Source organism: Phalacrocorax aristotelis, chromosome 23, assembly GCF_949628215.1.
Source record: "Phalacrocorax aristotelis chromosome 23, bGulAri2.1, whole genome shotgun sequence".
In the NCBI taxonomy this organism is placed as follows: Eukaryota; Metazoa; Chordata; class Aves; order Suliformes; family Phalacrocoracidae; genus Phalacrocorax; species Phalacrocorax aristotelis.
Genome location: NC_134298.1, coordinates 7,709,610 through 7,731,695, shown reverse-complemented (window position 1 = coordinate 7,731,695; position 22,086 = coordinate 7,709,610). Strand labels below are relative to the sequence as shown.

At 55.3% G+C, this 22,086-nt stretch overlaps 1 protein-coding gene across 1 annotated transcript; it reads right to left on the bottom strand.

The window, feature by feature from the left end:
• Nucleotides 1–223: 223 nt before the first annotated feature.
• RND2 (Rho family GTPase 2) lies at nt 224–21,427 on the bottom strand. Its single transcript, XM_075116697.1, has 5 exons — nt 21,247–21,427; nt 21,030–21,117; nt 6,817–6,926; nt 2,597–2,731; nt 224–1,712 (listed from the first exon to the last, which is right to left on the bottom strand). Exons 1-5 carry the CDS (start codon nt 21,346–21,348, stop codon nt 1,464–1,466), a joined length of 684 nt encoding a protein of 227 aa, XP_074972798.1. The 5' UTR covers nt 21,349–21,427; the 3' UTR covers nt 224–1,463.
• Nucleotides 21,428–22,086: the final 659 nt, after the last annotated feature.

The window sequence follows — 22,086 nt, the reverse complement described above, 5'->3', positions numbered from 1 at the left end:
AATGCTTCACAGAGTTTAAGGATTCAGGGTGGAGTAAGAGGTTATTCAAAGCAGGTGTTTCAGCTCCAGAATGAATACATGCAGCTAAGTCCTCTGCGTTTTTCACTCAAGTGTACGTGTGAGTGTATTTCAAGAGCTAAAATACATTAGGACACACATAGACGTTAGGCAGTCAGACATTTTGAGAGGATGCCTGGTTTGACTAATAAAAACGAACAGAGTCAAGCACTATGCATTTTCCAACGATGTTTATTTGTTTTCTGTAGCCCACTGACACAGCTGGATCTGGCAATGGAGCAGATTCTTTTTTCCTTAAAGTGTCTATGTGACGTTAAGTCAAGGCTAACACTGTAGTCAAAGGCATTTAGAGAGGGCAGCAGCAGAAGCAATGAGAGGTGTTGGGAGGAGGCTGTACAGCAGGGCAAGAGGGGCAGGAAGCACCTTCCCTCCTGCTGCCACAGTGGAGGCAGGGTGCAGATACGTACATAATCTTTTTGGTTATCTGTACCAGACAAACACAGCACCATGCAACACAATCTGCAGCTGGAAATGGGTGGAGAGCAGGATATGGCTAGTTATTGCAGTCTGCTTTTTCAGAAGCCGTGCACCTCGGAAGCGCAGCTGCCCGTGGCGGGGAGCAGTCTGGTGAGTGACCAGGCTGTCAGCAGCTGGGACACAAGCTCCCGAGTGGCATTTGCTTGCTGAAGGGAACCACAACTCTCAGGATGCATCTGCTGGGATAGACCTCTCCCTTGGAGCCAGATCCACTCAGCTGGATTTCAAATGGAGTTCAACTCTCTAAAATACCATGTAAAGAGCCACCTATCTATTTTCTTCACGGGAGGTGGACTACCGCGGTGTCTCGTCAGGTTAAGGTTCCTTCCCAGGGTGCCTCCCCTCCCAGCTCTGGCCCAGACCTGCACCTTCCATGGCGGCTTGCTGTCCAGCCTAGCTGAAGGCAGCACCACCTCAAACATCACTTCTCTTCTAAAGGAAAATTGGAAGAATACCTTCTCCTGATTGCACTCTGCTGCTAGCAATTCCACCCACCTCCCACCCTCCAGCCCAGGTCCCACACGGCCCACCACCCCACGCTGTGTGTGCTGTAGAGCGGCACACGGGCACAGAGGCCGGGCCGTGGGTAGAGGAGGGTGGCACACGCACAGCATTACTCCCGTTCACTTTGTTTCACCCCGTCACAGACCATCCAGCACCTGAATACTCCTCTGCTAAGTGGTTCCTTCACCCCAAGCAATCCGCACAGCAGCAGCCAACCCAGAAGTCTCCACAGTGGGGGGCAACTCGTGCACCCCGGTTTGCAGCTGGGACCTTTGCTCAGCCCTAGAGACTGAGAGAAAGGCTTCGGAAAGGCGGGCTGGCTCCTGCAGCCAGCGCCATGCCCTTGTCTCAGCCAGTTACTGTACAAAATGGACAACACACACACATTATTTACAGCCTGTTTTTCACATGATGGAGCAGCTCTTGGCTCGGTCTTTCCTGATCTCTGTGTCATTCAGTAAGTCCGTCCTGCCAGGCATCTGTGATGCCCGCTTCAGTCCCCGTTTGGAGTTGCTGCGCTTCAAGTTCTTGTGCACCCTGTTGACCGAGGCAAGTGTGGTCACATGAAACACATCCCGTACGCTGTTCTCCGAGACCTTGGAGGAGCACTCTGCATAGGCCACTGCCCCAATCTGCCGTGCCAGCGCACTGCCCTGCGATCCAGAGAGAGTGGGAGGAAGAGGGAAGACGGTTAAAAGAGCAGCGCTCTGCAAGGAGCATCCTTTCACACCACCGTCAGCCCCGTCTGCGCTGGCAGCCCTATCAGAGCACTGTGGCACAACGTTCACTCATCGCCTCCGTGACTAAAGGGCGAGCACCTGTGAGATTGCCAGACGCAAGGCCTCCCAAGCAGACAGTGCTACGGGGCGCTGGACCCTGGATCTCTTGCACTTCCCCACTAACGCAGTGCCACCCCTGCAGCTGCGGGCATGGACAACCCCTCTCGCAGGACAGTCATCTGGGACCTGCTCTGCACAACATGGAGCCAGGCACAGAGCTGCCCAGAGCACCGCCGCTCCTGCAGTGCACCACAGAGACCAGGTCTGTGGGCCAGCCTGGAGACACTGCTGGGTCCGCTGGCGGCTGCAGCAGCGTGGCAGCAGACCCTCAGACCCCCCCCAGCTGTGGCTTGACCCCCCCCAGCAGCGTTGCCCCAACACAGAACCCAAGCAGGAGAGTCACTCGGAGCAGAAAGAGCTGCACTGAACTAGGAGATGCAGAAGCACAACACTTCCCTTTAGCCAGTCCAACTTGTCAAATCAGGCATCTCCACCACCTTTGAGGAAAGACTTTCCGGCTACTAACCAGGAGCTGTTCAGCAGAGCATCAGGAATAAGTCAAGGTCTGCCAGAGCTGGGGAAAAGAGTGCTGTAAACATGAGCAGCTCAGAGTCCATGAGCCAAGATCAAAGCAGCTTCAGACCAAGACCTGGGCACAGTGGGTCACTTGCTGCTGAGCTTCCTTGTACTAGTAGGTCCTTCAGGAAAGTCCCTGCCTCACCTCCCTGAGCCCTATGGGGACGGCTGCCGAAACACACCTGCTCGTGCGTCACAGGGATGAGGCGCTGCTTGGAAAGCTCCCGGAGCGTGTTTAAGTCTGTCCGCATGTCCAGCTTGCAGCCAACCAGCACAATCTTCGCATTGGGGCAGAACTCCTGAGTCTCCCCTTGCCACTGCAGAGGAGACAAGAGAGAGAAGGTGCTCAGGGGCTGCTGCCACACGAGACAATTCAAGAGGCCCAGTGGCACCTCCACATCAAGTTACTTCTGGCAGCAGGTAGCCTGCAAAAGGGTCAAGGTTGGAACAACAAAGGCAATCAACAGGGTCTCAGCCAGTTGCTCCCAGCCCCTTTCCAACCGGGCCAAGAGCCCCATCCAAGATCCCCCAGCCCTGGAGGGACGGACAGGCCAGGAGAGTCGTGCCATTGGTTCCTATCGGACAGTATCATCCAGCCAAATGCCTCCATGCCCCACCGCCACGGCAGAGCCCACGAGTCTGGTCCTTAGCTTCTCCTGCTCCCACCAGCAAACAGCGCTTCCCTCTCCCACAGGGGCACGACGACTGCGGCAGCCTGGGGTCCCGGCACCGCCGACCGCCAGCACGCGCTGAGCCACCCTCCCTCGCCTGGCTCGTCTCTACGCAGGGTCTGGACCTGGACCAGTCAGGGTACCAGGACTGTTACTGGTAGCCACTGCAATGCCACTTTGAGGTCTCCTGCCTCGGACCTGCCCTGCCTGGTGCCGGCACTGAGCTGGTTTTGGCCCCACCGCAGCCCGCACGCCCAGATTTCAGGAAGACGAGAAGGGGCACGGGCAGTGGTGGTCACCATGGTCAGTGGGGGCTCTCAGTGAGGATGCAGGCCGGGAGGCTGTGCTGAAGTTGGGAAACACAGGGGCAGCCAGCTTTCAGTGTTCTGAATATAACATGGGGCTCTAATGGGATCGCGTTTGGAAAGCAGACTTCGGAGGCCAAGACCGTGCGCTCTGGTGCGTATGGCTTTTCCAAACGGGGGTCACAGCTGTTCAGAGACTGATTAGCTCATCAGGGCACTCTAATGACTGCCACAGGCAAGGACGGGAATGGTCAGAGTGCCTCTTGGATAACTTTATGTTCGCTTGTTCCAGATATGCCCTGCAAACTTGTTAAATCTCAGCTGCGGTCCCCTGTGCTAGGACACGGGAGACCGCTCCTGGGTATGACTGTGGAAAAATAACGACCACACAGTCTGGTGCACAGATCTGGGACTCCAAAGGTCAACCTCGCTGGACCTTTTGAACCACAGTCAGAGGGGAGCTCTTTGCACAGCACGCTCATTATTTGTTTATTATCGGGAGCCACATGTTAAAGTTATGAAGACATTCAAAGCATAGCTACAGCCAGGGAGATAAAGAATTGAAGCAATGGAAGGAGAAGACCAGGGCAAATGTCCACGTCCTTCGCACTAAGGGTGTCTTTCAGAGCTCCAAAAATGAATGCCCAATGTGCAGCTAAGTGTCCGCAGCAGTAAATAAAACCATCACCTGTGACCTCCCCCAGGGGAGACTTGTACAGCCCCGTTAGCGTGTCAACACCCTGGTTACTTATCTGGTGCTTCTGAAGTAGGAGGCAGGTGATAAATAGAGATTAAACCCCCCACCCCCACTAAAGATATCACTTGGAATTAGCCATTTACTGCTATGCTAACTGATGGTTAAGCATATATCCTAGGCAATTAGGAGGAGAAAGAAAACCAAGCCCACAACCCAGGGTCCATAACCTGGTGGGGAAGGGAAGTGCCAAGAATGACCCAAGTTTCATTCAACCAATATCAGACCAAAGCAACTGTAAAATATGGAAAAGTCTTATTTTCCACCAGGAGATGGGCTGTAGTACCTTCACCATGAACCTCCCTTCCCTGCTGCCAGGGACGTTTGTCCAGCAGGACTGACACACATCCCCGGCACCGGGGCAGCATGCTGGGCTGCATAGCTTCTGGGAGATTTCTGGTGTCACAGCCGCACAGCGTCAAGGGCTCACACACCTGCTAGAGGAGGACAGTGCAGTTCTGGAGCTGGAATTCAAGCACCTCAATTTACCTGAAGGATGAAAGTCCTCGAAGGAATTGAGCTATAAGGGTCTGTCCTTAGTGGGCAGAGGTCACGGCTGTCTGTAGTGACACAGAGCTCGCCAGCCTATGGAGAGAGGTGCGACCCTCTTCGCACATGACTGTCACCTTAGGGACCCTAAGATTTGCTGCTTTATCAAGACTTGTCAGAATGAAGGCACCACCCCACAAAAACCTGCTCTGTATGAAATGAAAAGCTGCTTGTTTGCATTCTCTCAGATGGCTTCTTCCCTTCAGGTGTACATGCTGTACAGGCAGCCCAGGCATCAGAAGGGCAGCAATAATAAAGATTTCCTCTGCTGAATTAGCATTTTTGCCTGAGGCTTGAATAGGGAGTGTTATTTTCCTTATTTGCCTGATATCAAGAGCTAAAACCCATTTCGACCTCATGGTGTCTTAGGAATTTTCCTCACCTCCATAGGCTGCAAGCCTGCACCAATGGAAACAAGGCATCTACTCAGAGGCACTTCAAGAAATCCCCTGTGATTTAGGGTTTATTTTAAGTCACCATATCAAAAAGACAAGGCATTGCCTAACAGTACTCAGAGCATCTGTGAGGCTGCACAGGGAACACCTTGCACCAAGCAGTGCAGGCTCACATGAAGGGTGTGCAGAGAGACATAAATAAATCCCAAGCCCAGCTAATTATTGATGGGTTTCCATCTCATTAAGGTGTGATTTGCTTGCATTATTATTCTGCTAACTCCCAAGCTGAGCAGCGAATTCTTTCCGTCCACACTGAACATGCCTCCGCTTGGTACCCCCAGCCTGCTTTGGAAGGAAACACTGAGCCATTGACCAAGTTATCTGAAGGGTCTCCGTACCCTCACCAGGACACTTCTGAGACACAGACCCCCTTCTCAGCCCTCCCAGCAGCTGAGTAAGAGGCACTTGCTTCAGCACAACATTTGGCAAAGTGTGAGGAGGCCAGGAGGGCAGTCAGTACAAAGTGACTTGTTAAGACAGCGGCCAGCCCAGCGCCGGCAGCCTGGGGCTCGCTGGGGAGAACAGCCACAGGAGTCACTGTTCTGTAGAGCTTGACATGCCTCAGTGTCTCAAAGAGCTTCACAAACAAGATGCCAGCCAAGACTCGCCTCTGGGACAGGACGGAGCCACCAGCGAGCTCTCTGCAGCTTTGCGGCACAGCAGCGAGAGCTCGCTGATACCACAGCTCCCTTAATTGCATGGAAGGAGGCGGGGTGCAGCCAGGACCAGGGCAGGCAGGTGGCCAGGAGGCCATTTATCCTCCACCCTGAGCAGCACCCTGAGTTGCTGGACTTCACGCCATCTCGGAGGAAAGCCTTGCATGGGAACCCCTCCCTGGGTGCCACCTACTCCCCCAACGCGTGGCAGGCAGGGACCAGCTGGGAGCCAGCGGTGCTCCACGGCAGATCACCAGCCCCGTGGGGCTCGCCGGGACCTGCCAGCCCTGCCAGTTGGAAATATCTGCTTTGCTGAAAGGCGCTAACCTGCAGGTAGAAAACTTTCAGCTGCTAATGCAGGGCATGGCCAGCTGGCTCTGCCAGGGCAGACAGTGTTCAGGGCCCTGCGCGCTACCCAGCCCAGTGGCATTGTGCCATCTCATTTTATTCACTTATGGGCTTGAAATTCAGTGTCACAGCTCATTATTCTTGTTGTCAAGCTATAGGGAACGGATTGCTGTCTTTCTCACTGTGCAGATGCTGAACTGAGGGGACAGCCAAAAAACTGAGCTCTCTACTTGCATGGAAACAGGCTCTGGGGGCCACTTCTCAACTGCTGCAAGCAATTCATGGCACACTCACTGGTGGTTATGCTAACGAGAGATGCACAAGCTTCCCAAGGTCTTAATGAAAAACAGAACAAAAGCCCTACATTCCTCTCTGTCCCCACGTTTGTACGTCTGCATACACACAGACTCCCCCACACATGCTGCACACTACCAAGAGCTACACCATTCACTAGGCTGCTTTCAAATGGAAATATCTTGCTTTCTGCACAGACCATGTAGGGACTGGCAGCAGCCGACCATCCTCATCAGAGTACACAAACTCCAGCCAAGGCTTGGCCACAGGGACAGAGCTTTTAGCCCTGATGAAAGTCTCAGGGAGCAAGGACCCCAGGGCGGATCCATGCGCTGCTGCAGAGGAGCCATCTCGCCAGCCGGGCACTCACCTTCTTCAGCACACTGTCCAGGGTCTCCGGGCGGCTGATGTCAAAGCAGATGAGCACAGCATCCGAGTCTGGGTAGGCCAAGGGACGGACGTTATCATAATAAGCTGAGCCTGCAGAGAGGAGCGGGAGGAGAGTGGTGAGCAGAAAGTCTCAGCCCACTGAGTGCTTGCTACCTGAACGGGCAGGCTAGGACCCTCAGCCCTCTCTGCCAGGGAAAAAGAGATCTTTAGTTCCAGTAAGAACTGGAGATTTTGCCACATGATGCAAACTGCTCTGCTGGAGATGACCCAAGCTGTTGACCGGTGAAAAGGCACCATTAGGTTCAGCAGAGTTTGGTTTGCCGAAGATTTGGTCCCTTTGTTTAGGCGTAGAAGTCAGAGGTTTTTGTCCTTGTGCTCTTACATTTACCCCTTTGCAGAGTGGAAATAAAGGCAAGTTCTGCACCCCTCCCCTTTCCTAGTAAGCATCTGGCAAGTAAGAGGTGGTGGAGCTGCGCTGCCAGGGCACGTCGGTTCGCTGCAGAAAGGGAGCTTGGAAGGGCTGGGGTACTGTAAAGCAGCACATGCCTCTCCCTGCCACTTGCGTAGGTACCCTATTGCTTGTCATGCAGTTGCTGTACCACTAACGGTGGAAAGGTGTGGCTGAGAGAACACAGGGACTGCTGCTGCTATTTTTTTATCCTCTCTTGCTATCTTTATACAGGAGAGCTTGCTCACATAGCTTGTGAGAATTTAAGACAGGTAAAAAAAGAATCGCCTTTTGCTCTGGGTTTGTGCTGGAAGACGTCAGACAGATTCTTTTTGGTACATAAAAGATGTGACAGGCTTTGGTGAACAAGCTATAAATTGGAGGGGATGATTCTGTATTCTGCAGCATTTCTCAGTGAGCAGGCAGAGAGCCCAGCCTGAATCCTGCACAGCTTCTGCTGCACACACGCACACGCGCACATGCACACAGACCTTCAGTGAAATTTCTGGCATTAAAGTCATTGTCCCACAACGTTTTTATTTGAAGTGCATTCTGTCTGCGATTGTAGATGCCTCAGTAGAGAGTAATGGAGCAATCAGCTCATCGCTGCTTAAGAACAGTTTTGGTTTTATCTTTGGCTTTACAATGGCTTAAACTTCCTGGAGGGATGAGAAGCAGATGTTTATTTATGAAAAGGGGAAGCAGAGACACCAGAGTCCTTGTTGAATCCGCCTCCTCGGAGAGAAGGATCACCCACCCCGAGGCCGAGGAAACCGGACGCGCTTCCTGCCGTGGCCCCTTGGGACGCCCAGACCCAGCACTTTCCCACCCTGGGAGGAGGGTGGGGCACCCAGCCCAGGTGTCAGGTGGCTCCTTGATGAAGTTCAGCACCTGATGAATTATGGATGACGGTGGTTTATGTTTCCGGGAGGATGGGGCTCTGCCTGGGACAAGCATGAGAGGAGAATAGGTTGATTCTCCGCAGGGGCTCCAGCCCTGCCTCTTGTCTGCACAGGGGCTCACAAGGGACATACAGCACGGAGAGGGCTACAGCCCCTCCAGCACAGCACAGGTGCTTTGCAAACACCCCAGATCCCTCTGCAAGACTCAGCCAGGAGAGCCGTGACCGTGCCTCTGCTCAGAGCTCACACTGGGCAGGCTGAGGGCTGACATGTCTTGATTTCCCAGACCCTGCCCAGGTCCAGAGACTGGTCACCCACCCTCCCCTTGGCACCAGCTCGCAGCAAGGTACCAGCCACAGCCCCGCTGGAACCCCCACAGCGCAGAGCTCAGGGCATGCTCCGACCAGCACAGCCCCAGCTCTGCCCACGCAGCCCCCTCCGCTCACGTGGAGCCTGGGGCAGGCACCCTGGGATTCGATGCGCGTTGGGATTCACAGCAAAATCAGCTACAGGTATCTCCGGCTCTAAGGCAGCCGTGCTGCTGCCAGCATGCCGGAGCAGAGGCGCCCGCACCCCCTGCTCCCGTCCGCGGGAGAAGCCGCAGCCCAGGTCTCTGTCCCTACAAAGTCACCGGGAAGGGATGCAGTTGGCATCCAGCACAGAAGAAACAGACCCTGATCTCTGCAGAGCCCAGCCCCCTTCCTAGAGGGAAAGTCATGTTCGCTGCATGGAAAGGAGCTAGTCCCTGCGGTATTTTGGGCAGCTATGCGTACGGAGGATGCAGGCTGGGGTACCAGGAGGCACAGTGAGCCAGGGCTAACCTGCAAACCAGGCGTGAAGATTTCTGACCTCGCTGCACGCTCAAGCTGCTTCAGTTCATGACTGGCAGAGCTGCACCAGTGAACCACTCCCTCCCATGCTCCTGCAGCACAGCAAGGTGACCCGGTTCCCGCTGAGGACAGGGCCGCTCTCAAAGGCGGCACCAAGCTCAGTAGCGCCGAGCTCCCCTTTGGACTCAGTTTTAAGTCTTGTGCCTGGTGTGGGTTTACCCGATGGGATGTGAGACCCAACACTGATCTGCATGCCTGGATTTGCTGGGTCCTTTATCCGAGCCATGCCCTCTCCCCCATGCTGCCTCCAGACAGGGGCCCTCACCACACTCTGGAGGAAAGCATTCCCACGCACATCCTCTCCACGCAGGTCCTCAGCTTTACATAAACACTGCAGATAAATTTGCCCCCTCCCAGCCCAGGAATGCTCCTTTTGTAGAGGTGGTTTTGGCTCCATTCAGCACAGAATCGCCAGAGCAAACTGTATCATAGCAACCTGCTGCTCCCCCCAGCAGCCAGGCAGCTCCTCGCAGCGCGCCTGCACGCCGGAGCACAGCCCCTCGGTTATCCCGGGGAACCACCACCATCCCCACCCCAGCGCCAGGAACCACCACCTGGGGCTACGGGAGGAAAGACCCCTGTGCTCACGGGAGGACGTGAGGGAAGGGATGCATGAGGTCAAGAGCCTCATTTTCTTAACGAGATCAAAATTGCCTTCATATTCGTTATCTTTCTGCTCCAACTCCAAAGCGCAGGAGCAACCCCTGCCACTGGCAGAGGCACGTGGTAGCAGTGCCAGCAGGCACCACAATAGGAAGCTGCCACGCCAGCACCTCCACCAGTGGTTCAACTCACCGGCTGCTCTGGCAGTGGGTACCAGCCAGCGCTCGCGGACCCGGCTGCAGAAGCCTCTGCCTCACCCCAGGAGACTGATGGAGGCTGATGGTCAGCGCTGCCCCACAGGGCAGGAGAGCTGCTGGGCTCCAGGCTTAGGTAATCTCCGCCTTTCTTTGGAGATGTCTCTGCTGAATCAGGAAGTTCTGTCCGGGGGATTATTCTTCTAGTTTTTGCATCTATTATTTTTTCATTCAGTATGACAATTAAAACAAAACCCCAAAACACAAAAGCCTCAGTTCCCTCAACTCCAGGTCTTCAGTTTTATTGATTCTGAGCACTCGACACCTTTCAGATATTCCAGCAAGACACCCCAGAGACCCACAGTCTGGCACTTCCAAACGCACTCACACCCCAGGCTTGTGTGTCTGCAGATCCAGCCTTCCTTTACTGCATGAGTCATTCTCCCACTTGGCACCCAGGTTTGCAAGAAACAGGACCTATGTGCATCTGTTCATGATTAAAGAGAGAAAATTGGAGCAAGCTAAAAAACAGCTTAAAAATAAAATCCACACAGTTGTCTGAAATTCAGGGGCAGATACAGCCATGAGTAGCTCCTCTTTCTTATCAGCTGGCAACCCCTCAAAATGCCTGGCACCGTGACTCAGAGACGCTGCTCTCGAGCAGGGGACTGAAACGTGCTGTTTCATCTATACCAACATAGCATTAATCTTCATTTGCTCCTTATTAGCTGTTCTGAGAGATAATGAGCCTCCTCACATGGGCACCCTCCATCCAACAATAGCACATTACACACCAGCAAAGCAAATATGCATGCAGAGCCATGAGCTGCTCTGCAAGGGGCTCCCACAACCCCAGCCAGCTCTGGCTGGAAACAGAGACGAGCACTGCCAAGACCTAAATTTTTCAGCATCGCACTCGTCTCGGAGGGCTCACTGTAAACCCTCGCCGTAGAGCCAACAGCGCTGCAGCGCATGCTGCTTTCTGCAGCGACATCCAAGAACATCCTTCACAGAATGAAGCAGAAATTCATCCCAGCTTTCTGGAGTGCTGCGTCGACAACCCAAAGAGCTTCGGGTTACCTCCCCACACAGAGGTGCCAGACGAGCAGCAGCCTTTAGAGGGTACAGATGGATGTTTTCTTTGCTAGACAAATCCCACCACCAGTTCAGCCAAGCCTTCCTCCAGAGGACAAAGCTGTCAAAGCAGAACCAAGGTGCAGCTGTCTCAGTATCCTCCCCCCGTACATGGCAAGAAGCGTGTGCCACATCTCACCCAGCATCAGGCACGAGGAGGCTTATCCCCTCCGCTGCCAGGGGTCCAAATCACCCTTCACTGAGCTTCACCAGCCACAGGGCCCTCCAGAGCTTCCCAAGACAAGGGCTTGAACCCTTCGGAGCTGCTGTGTACCAGGACACATGCTCAGCGTGTCCTGAGGTTAAGCAGGGCTTTCTGGAGCTGAAATCACAGCTCCAAGTGGCCTTTTGTTGCAAAGAAATGTATCTGAGCGACTGCTTACTAGAAGCAAAGGCCCTGCGCGCAGAGGCACGGCTCTAAGCCCCCTTCTCACCTGCCCAGGCAGCTGCAGCAGAGGTCTGGTGTGGGAGCAGGATGCTCACCTCCAGTCACCGCATGCTTTCCCCACATGAGCGCTCCAGACCTGGTTAATATTACATGAGGTGCCAGTGAATGTAATGGCTTTCATGATTAGTTGTTCCTCTGCCAGGGCAGATGATGATGAAGGTGTTAATAATAATAGTATATTTTATTTATATCACACCTTTAAGACTGAAAACGAAATCTCTCTACAATTCACAGATGTGCTGGGCAGAGAACAACCCACCCAGCTGCTCCTGGATCAGACCACAGCTGGGCAAAAAGCTGCCACTGGGGAAGGGGACCGCAACAACCCAGGCAACTTCTGGCCATGCCAGCTGGGTGCCCCCCGCCCCTGCCCCTCACCCAGCTCCACCGCAAAGGCTGAGCTCAGGGGTAAGGCTCTGAACCGGCTCTCCCAGCGCAGGCACCATTTGCATGAGAAAGGCACACATCCCCTGTTACAGCCCGGCTATTGTCTCCTCCCAGGGCCCATCAAGGGGAAAGCATGAAAATGCTGGATTGAAAACCTGGCCGTGAATGAAAGGCCAGAAGTGGCAGCTGTCCCAGACACCCTGGCACAGAGAGGCGAGGCCAGTCCCCATGGTGAGCCCACAAAAATCTCGGCTGGTTTTCTGAGACATCCACGACACTCCAGAGCTGCCATTTCCTCTGCAGATGCAACAAGAGGGCACGGAGTCACCCTAAAATATTTCCCACTGCTAGAAGAGGGGAAATCAGCTCAGAGAAACAATGGCAGAGTTTACGGCAGCGAAGAGGAATTCAGCTTCAGGGAAGACTGGAGAGCAGCAGTTGAACAACCCCGAAGGTCATGCCCAGTCCCTTTATCCTACTGGGAAGAGACAACAAAAGAAATTTTTCTTCTGTGGTCTTTTTTACTCAACTTAGCTCAACCATGCAAGAGCCCAGCCAGCACCTCTGGGAACAGGCAGGTCGCGGAGCTCCCCAGCCGAGTGCACAACAGGCTCAGATCCCCATCCGTGAGGATGAAGCTGCCTGTGCTGAGACGTCACTCGTGTTCACGGGCAGCCGCAGTGCCCACAGCCTCCTGCGTGGCCCACGACGCGGCTCCCGCTGCGGTCAGCTTGGGGTTTCTGCAGGTGCGTCCTGCTTGCACGATCCCCCAAGACATCTGCAAGGCACCTCACTGGAGCTGGGGAGCTGGGCCTCCCAGAGCCCAGGAACAGACACCTCCAAAACAAAGTGCTTCTCAGAGACGACCTCTCACTTAGGAGGAACCACAAGTGTGCTAAACTCTGCAGACACAGGTCCCTACCTTTAACATTTTAGTTACCTTTATAAAGGCAGAAGCCAATGTTGACCTATAGCTCATCGTGCCTGGCACACAACACGCCAGAATATGCAAATGCCCTCCTCGTTCCCTGTCTCATTAGCGCTGATGGTCTTTATGAAGACCAGAAAATTAGCCACTGCAGCCTCCCAGACTGCAGTCGCGGCACATCAGGGAGACAAAGATCTGAGCCATCACAAGTTCAGAGACGGACTTCATCCTCCCAGTGTGAAATCAGACCCTCTCTCCTGAAAGAAAATTGGTGGATTTTTTTTGTTTCAAGATTGATAAACTGCAGCAATATTCCTGAGCACCCTGCAGGACCCCGCTCAGCCAGAGCTCAGAGGCAGGTTAAGGATCCCTGATCCTGCCTGGCTGGTTATTGTCTGGAGGGGGAGGATAATGCAGAACCCACTGATACACAAAATATGTTTCTGACACTAATATAGTGCTCATTAGAGTCCAGCCCAGAAAAGTGACAAGTGGCAGAGACAGGAATTAAAGCACTGGTGACAGACTCAGAGACACTGGTAATGACGGGCTCTGGCAGCACCGCAGTCCGAAGCCCAGACCCGACAGCTCCGGGGTCACAACCACAAAAGAAGCGGCAATTAGTGACATTAGAGATTAAAGTGAGTGGTACTAAGAGCAAAGCAGACCTGGCAAAACAGAGCCAAACTGAGCCGCCACTGTGCCAGGTACCACCCCGCAGCGAAGAGCTGGCTGTCCGCACGCGAAACGCCAGGATGACAAGCACGAACCGCTACCCCTGCCAGCACCGAGGTGCCCGGCGCTGCTCGAGGTTCCTGGCTCTGCCCACAGCAACAACACAGCCAGGCAAAGCTGGCTCTCTGAGAGCCCAGCTCCACCACAGCCCAAGCGGCAAAGCTTTTACCAGCGCATCCCCTGCGTCTCCTCACAGAAAACCCTCGGGCGGCAGGCTTTGCCACGAAAGGAGATCCCGCCGCCCTTCAGGCAAGGCCTCGGAAAGGTTTTACCCAAGTGAAGGTCACAATTTGTTCCTCAGAAGTTAGGGTATGACAGAGCCTCACGATGGGGCCCTGACGGGCAGCAAGATCAGGGCCAGAGAGTTGCCTTGAAATGACACAAAGCCCTGCCTGCCAGAGAGAAGGTGGGCAAAACAAGGAGAGACGAGCATCCCACCAAAGCTGGAGGGAGGGAGAAAGCAGCAGAGGGAGCTGCTGGCCACTACTGCAACCACCCTCTGAGGGACGCTGAACAGGGCACAGCCATCGGCCCCAGGACTTTTACAAGCTTCTCTCATGGCTGGACCATGACGCTTCTCTTGCTTGTGCAACATCACTGCAAACCCCTGAAGTGTAGGAAAGGAGTAAACGTTCCATGACATGGAACAAGCAATCATCTAGAGAGTGCATGACTGAAACAACAGCTTATCACCTTGGACAATTAACCTCTGCTCCTAATTCTTATGATGCACATACAAAAATGAGTAAACAACTAAACAGCCCAGCTGGCATACCTTCAGGACAGTCATGATCAGGATGAAGGGAATGGTATTTGCACAGGCTGAGGTAGCATTCCTGGGCCCCTCTCCAGATCTTATCACCGGAAACCTGTCACTCAGGAGGAGGCTGTTCTGCTGGAATTACCGGCAGAGGAAGCCCCAGCTCAGGCAGGCACAGGGTGCTTCTGCCTCATCCAGATCCTGTGGCCTGTCTCACACACGCAGCTCACAGAGGTTCAGAGAAGCTTGCTCAGATGCAACCCTCACTCTGGCAGCTGGGAGGCAGCTCTGGAAGCTCTTTGTGGAAGTCCACGCTGGCATCTCTGGGAGAGCATCGATGAGTGGGGTGGGAGGGCTGAGGCTGCAAAGGCAGCCCGAGTAGCTCATCCAGGCTTCTCACAAGCAGCTGGAAATCACGCCTGTGGCAGCTGACAAGGGAGACAAATGGGAGCCAGAAGTCCCTTCCCGGCACTCTTGCCATGTCACAAGGGCAATGGGCATTGCCACAACCTGTCGTCCCTTCTATGGGGTACAACAAGGACTAGGAGCGGCAACAAATTCCCACAGCACGGCCAGCGCTTTGGGGAACGCGTCCAAGGACTGAACGAATGCAATTATCTTTATGCAATGTTGCACATTTCAGGTTTGCTGTGCATAAGCAGCAGATCCCTCCATGATTTCTCAGCTACCAGGGAAGTTTTCTCCCCACAGGGAAGGCTGGGCCTGTGCAATTGTGAAGTTTAATCAAGTGGAGGTTTTATCTTCGGAATCTGAGGCAAAAGGAAAGCTGCATCCACATCCTCACCGCACGCACGGGTCCCAGGGCGCACGCCAACCAGCTCCTTCAGAGCTCTCCCTCCTGCAAAGTCTCCTGCTGCCCCCCGTCAGCCGTCCCAAAGCACACTCGCACTGTTTGGTGGGGTGAGTGGGGCACCCTTGGCACCGCCCTGGGTGAGGGCTATTAGAGAGGCAAGCCATCACAGGCAGAGGATGGGGCGTGTCTGCCCTGCTCCGGGGAGTTTCTGGAGGTCTGTTTATGTGAGCTCCTGCTTGCCCTAAACACGTTAAATCAGTGTTAAAGCAGCATTGGGAGGTGCCACAGAGCAGCCAGGCTGACAGAAGAAGCGTGGGGAGCAGAGTGGTGCTGCCCTTGCCCACGGGAGAGAGCAGATCACCTCCATGCTGGGACAGGGGTCTGCATCAGAGCTGGGAGCAAATCCATGCCACAGAAAGCCCTCCCTCGTCTACGAGGCTGCAGCAGCCAGCAGGGTCAGCTGGTTGTCGCTAATGGCACTGTTCCTACAGAGCACCCGCCACAACTCCTGGGAGACCCCCCAGCCCTGCAGAGGCCGAGCCTCCCGGATCCATAGGGGAGAAGGGACAGATGCTGCCATAGGGCACGCGGCCCTCGCTGCAGGGAGGTACAGAAGCAACCTCCATCCCTGAGCCACACAGCATCGCAGCACCCCCACACCCAGCGAGACAATCCTCCCGGGGACCGTCATGTCATGTCGTGTCATGTCTTCTCACTTCCATCCTCCACCCACTCCAGTGTAAGCATTTCTGCTGCTGTTTCTGCTGCAACTCTTTAAACATCTGTCTGACTGGTTACTGACCTGCCTGAGAATGTGACCCAGCTGCACATATTTTTAGGCTTAACTACGTATTTGTGCTGAGGCAGAACACAAGTATGCTGGTTTCAAGCTCCCAGCCTCAACAGGGAGCATGGGAGGAGCTATTTTGGCATGGAAAGGGCATCTCTGCATTTTTTCTCTGCCTCAGAGTGCAAGTGGCATTGAACTCTTCCCAAGACAGAACTTGCTCTTGCACTTCGGAAGAGGCAGCCATGGCAATCCTAGAGCCACACGCTAGGAATCCAGGCACAGACAGCCTCAGCATCCATGGAGATGCCATCGCTAAACTCAGGCCCCTTTCAGTTCTCTAATCTCATCAACATTCCTCGGTAGTTCCCCTAAAGAAGGATCTGTTATTGCAGCCTGTAGGTTCCCACACAGGCCATACCAAGGCAGACTGTTTGCTGAGTACAGGCAAAGAGGGAGGCGGAGGGGGATTTGCAACTCACAGTGTTATTCTTGTCTTGAAAGCACATCTGCTTAAGAGACAGAAGCCCCGGCGAAGGACCGGCAGCCATGCAGCTCTGCTGGTGTGAGCTGCAGCACAGAGGAGGGCACTGCCGCACCTGCGGGCGCTGACCTTCACAACGTTGCAGGTTGTGGTGGAAGCTGCGGCTCTCAGCAACAGTGGATCCTGCTGGTCCACAAGGGACAGAAATGTCCTCTCCGGCAGCCTTCCAAGACATCAGTGATCATGTGCAAGGCACAACGCCAGGCCTGGGCCTCCCCCCGAGCCACGGGCACAGATGCCCCCACCAGAAATGGGCAGTTCTACTCTGCACCAGGATCTGCATCAGTAAAAGATGCACCAAGCAGATAAATGGCCTCAGGTCACATCACCGCTCTGCCTGCCTGCACTTTGAGGCCACAGACACAGAAAGCAGGCAGAGCCTCCCTGCATAAAGGGGTGTGAACCAAAAACAAAGAACTGACCCCAGGCTGCCACGCACCAAGTAGCTTCATCTCCATTATTATTGAAAACAAAACAAGAAGCCCACATAGGTGCAGGGCAAAGCCTCAGACCTGCCAGCTCTGATGCTGTAGCACCCTGGCCTTGCCGAGGCATCGGGCAGCAGCATTGACAGAGCCCCCTCATCCTGCTGGTACCCAGCGCCAGGGAAGGGGCTCTGCGGGGCCGCCGGTACAGCAGCCGGGATGAGTGGGGGCACTGGGCCAGTCCGGAGTCCGGGGCAGCAGTCTGCCGGCAATGCCCGAGTCACCGCAGGGACGCGCCGAGAGCCACTCCCCGGGAAGGAGGTCAGCCGGCGCTGGATGCTCCCACCAACAGAGACCTGCTGAACACCGCAGCGGCTCCGCTCAAGGCGCGAGACATCCCAGAGTGGGGTGGACACACAGACACTCCCTGATCCCACAGGGAACACAGCTATTGCACTGCTGAGGAAAACCTACCTGCCCGGTGCACGCCTAATGGTAATTGCGCTCCCTTTCACACCTCTGAAGCATGGAAATGAAACTCGCCTACTCTTTGCAAAGGATTGCTAGTGATCACAAAACCATCCGCCCTTCCTCCACCTGGCCACAAGGAAGAAAGCTCCTCCTGACGGGTCTGGGGGACCAGCACTGCGGGTCTGGGAGGCACCCAGCCCTGTGGGAACAGCACTCCCAAGCCATCAGGCATCCCGTCGAACTGGAGTTTCCCCCCGCCACAAGATACGAGCGCCGTGCAGAGGAGCTGTTTCTGTGCTGAGCACGTTCAGCCAACAGGCAGCAAAGAAAGAATTTGCCAGAACGGGAGCACGAAGAGCAGCAAAGCACCACATCCTCCGTAAGGCTCATGAGCAGAGGTGCCAGGGCATGGCAGCTCCCCGGAGCCGGAACCCTGTCCACCCCGTATGGCAGCAGGCTCTGCACCCCTTCCCTCACACACAAAAATGTCAAACTGCTTTTTAATGGAGGCTTTAGAAAACGGCATGTAGCACAGGCTTTCAGGGGGACGAGAGGGATGGGACATCCCTGCTGTGCTGTAAAATGCCACCTGAAGCAATTTCACTCTCACAGTATGCCCCAAGGTGGGACTAACTTAAACAGAAACAAACATGAAATGCAACCAGCACCTGCGGATGACGGAATGGGGGTCAAGCTCACACTTGGTTCACTCGTCTCCCTGGTAGGTTCCTAGATCTAAGGCAGCTCAGGCGGTGCAGAGTCCTCGCATTTGCCCTGCCTGAGCGGCACAGATTGCATCCTTGTGAAGGATTCTCAGTGCCGGAAACTCTCTAGAGTCACCCTCCGGCCTCAGGAATTAAACAATGGACAAAGGGTTAAAAGACACTAAAAGGAAATCAGAGGTCCCAATACAATTTGGGAGCCATTCACTTCTCCATCACTTCTGCCCACCCTATGGCAATATTTCGCTAACTAGATTTACTGCCTGCTGCTAATGTCACAGTCTGTGTTTGCCACTTAGCAGGAGGGGCAGATTCAGCCTGAAAGGCTGCATTTTCCAACACATTTATATCAGCCAGTACTACAAACCCCAGGGAGCAGACAACATCCTGGTTTGTACAGAGATTATCCACGGGAATTCTGAGCGGCCAGGTAGGCTGTGGCCCCGCTCGGTCACAATAAAGGGAGTTTTCCAGGCAGACTGCTCTTGCCCCAACACCCATTGCCAGATGATGCTCAGCTCATCCTGCGCAGCTTCCAGAGTGTCCCACCACTAACTAGGGGGCAGGGTGGGGAATTTTAAAAGAAACAAACGACCAAATAAACAAAAAAACTCAGTAGTCAGCTCCTCTGTCCAGTTCTCTCTTCTGATTTCTGGAGGAGACCTTCAGTTCCGATTGCTTATCTAAGAGGATGGCGAGTGTTTAAAATATAATGGGCAATCTTGACAGGAGGAGGGGAGCAGTTTCCCAGCACCCCCTTCCCGCTGTTGCGGGGATGGAATTTATCATGAACAATAAGCCCCTGCATGCAAAGCTGCTTGAAAGAGACAGGAGGTAGCACAGAGACAAGGGAAAGTGCACCCCAGTGCCTGCCATTCTGCATGAGGAGGGCAAGTAGCCACTCAATCCCTTCAGCTCAGCTGGTTCAATTCGCTATTGTGCAAAACTTGTTTTACCAAAGCTCCCGTTTACAAGTGTCTCCAAAGGGCAGTGGAAGTTCAACAGCACCTTGCAGTCTACAGCTAAAAATACCAGTTTGATTACTAGGGAAAATTGCTGTGTATTGCTTTGCAGGACTGTTCATTGAAGAACTAGTTCCTGTGTATTTCAAATCAAAGCTGCAACAGAAGGGAATTTATCTGGAAAACTATCTAGCAAACTCTACCTTCAGCAAAGCTGTTAAAAGGTCTTATATTTCATAAGAAGAAGGGAGAAAGAATCAACATCCATCTCCTCTTGGCTATAGAGATAAACATTAGACAAACATATCTTTCATTGGAAAGGGTGAAAATTAACGCATGCCAGCATCAGATGCAGGTATCAGATGCACATACACAGCTTTAAAGACTTTTTATCATGTCCTTTTCTTTTAACATTTGTAAGATCAAAGCCAAACATTCTGGAGAATTTCTAAAAAGCAGGCAACGTATCAAACGTGCTTCCGCACCCTAAAAGGCGAAGTTTTTCATGTCAAATACAGACACTCGGAGCAAAGCCATTCCGTACCTAACAAAGATACCCCACCCAGTCCCTTTTTGCAGGCTGCGGAAGCCCACAGTTTGGAAACCCACCGGTGCCACGGGGTGATGAAGCTATGGGCGTATGCACAAGCACGCCCCAGTCGCGCATGGGGTCACCACCCCTCGCTCCCAGCGCACCCTGATCCAGACTCACCCTGTCGGAGCAGCTCCGGGGAACCCTGTGCACGGAAGGCCCCCGGGTTGACCAGGATGGCTTCGCTGTTACCACATTGGAGGGACTTCACGCAGGCACATCAGCCCAGCACCATCCACCATGCAATGACTTCCGCAACGTAGCCACCATTCTGTGCTTCAAGCACTGCTCCCACTCAAACGCTGAGAGCCACTGCTTCATCCACGGCTCCAGCACCAAGAGCTGCCCTAAGAGCCAGCATCCTTGTGGCTCACATCCCATCACACATTCTGTGGGCAAAGTAAAAGACCCTTTTTTGTCTCAGGGAATAAAAAGCAGCAAAAGCAAGGTCTCCTGGGTCAGGAAGCTCCAGAGCTGACTCAACAAACACAACACATTTTACACGTTAGAGCTAGTCCAAGACTCTGTAAAGTCACTACTCTAGGTAGAGCTGTGCTGATCCTACAGCTGTAATTTGATGGATGTAAAATCACTGCAAGGAATTTGAGTGCACAAGCGCAAAGAAAGTCCTAGGTCACATTTTAATTTACTATTACTCTTGGACACCAGGAGGACTTCATTTGTCATAAGGACTCCAGAAATTATGGGGAAAGAGCATCAGCAAGCCTGTGGCGTACGCACACCAACAGAGCACAGCATTAAGCTGCATCACGTGTACACAACAGTCCAAGGAGATTGCCAGAGGTAAATCAAAAGGTGCATATGAACTTTGCTGGATGCCAATATTTATATTAGCTCTGCATCAAGCACTTCACTTGCAACTCACGCCTCCACAGAAAGACAGCACGAAGTTTGGGAAGGGTCTCGGTGGGCTGGGGCAGCTGTGCCTACGGCTTCATGCAGAATCGCAACTGAGGACACAAAGAGGCAAAACCAAACCAAACCAAACAAAAAAAAAAACCCCAAAGAACCCCAGACGCTCTGTCGCGGAGTGATGAAAGGACAGCGCATTCCTCTCCGAGGTGAGGCCTCCCTCCTCAAGCTGCGCCTTGCCTCTTGCCCGTCCCTCCCCGGCCTCACCTCGCACCCCCGGGCTGGTTTTGTCCTCGCTCGGCTGGGTCCCTACCGGGGCGTGGGCGGCGCCGCGCCAGCGCGAACGCGGCACCCCAAGGCGGCGCAGAGCCGCACCTGGGAGGCTGCACGGCGCAGGCTGCGGGAACAGAGAGCGGAACGCCCGGGCGGCGAGACCCGCAGACCGCCCCGGAGCGGCGGCGGGGCTGCCGGGGCGCGCCCCAGCCCGGCCAGGGGCTCCGGGGACGGGCACGGGGGGACCCCGGCCGGAGGGACGAGCCCGGCCCCGCCGCCCCCCGCGCAGCCCCCAGCCCACCTGAGGTGTCCCACATGTTGAGCTCGGTGCGCTGCTTGTCGATCTCGAAGCTGGCCGTGTAGTTCTCGAAGACGGTGGGGACGTAGCTCTGGGGGGGACGGAGGGGAGAGCAGAGGTGAGCCGAGCCCGGCCGCGCCGAGCCGAGCCGAGCCCGGCCGCGCCGAGCCGAGCCCGGCCGCGCCGAGCCCAGGCGCGCCCGCCCGCCCGCCCGCCGCACCTCGGGGTAGCAGTCCTTGGCGAAGACGTGCAGCAGCGCCGTCTTGCCGCACTGCGTGTCCCCCACCACCACGATCTTGCAGCGCGCCAGGTGCCCCTCCATGGTGCGGGGCTGCGCCGCCCGCGCCGCCGCTTTACCGGGACGGCCCCGGCCTGGCCGCGCCCCCGGCCCCGACGGCACCAACCAGGCGCGGAGCGGAGCCGGCGCTGGGCAGGGCCGCGCCGCCACGGCCGCCCCCGGCCGCCTCCCGCCGGCCGCGGCCCCGGGAGCCGCCCCCCGCCGGCCCCGCCGCCCCCTCGGGGCGTCCCCCCGGCGGCAGCCGCGGTTTAGCGCGAAGCCCCGGGACCGGCCACGGCCCCGCCGGGGGCTGCCACCGCCCCGCCGTGACCCCCACCCCGGGCCGGCTCCCGCCCTGCCGCCCCCGCCCGCCGCCTCACGGGCCCGGCTCGGCCCGGCCCCTCCCGCCGCATCGCGGCCAGAGGGCTCGGTCCGGAGCCCACCGGCACCGGCGCTGCCGAGGAGCGCGGGCAGGGCACGGCTCCGACCCGGCGGAGAGACAACACCCCGCAGCGGCTGTCGGTCCCCGCACGGGAGATGCCCCCCGCCCCACCGGGGTCGTCCAGCCCTGGCCCTGCTAAAGGAACGGGACTTGTTCCCCTGAGGAATTTGGCCGAAATCGGAACACCCAGCATTTTAGTCAGCTCTACACGAGCGTTAAGAATCCCGTATCTCCGATGTCCACGACCAAGGAGACGGGTCTCCTGCACAGGCTGCACCACCGCAGGCCGGCTGCACAGCCTCTGCAAAGGGGGCAGCACTTTCTGCTTTCCGTTCCTCCCC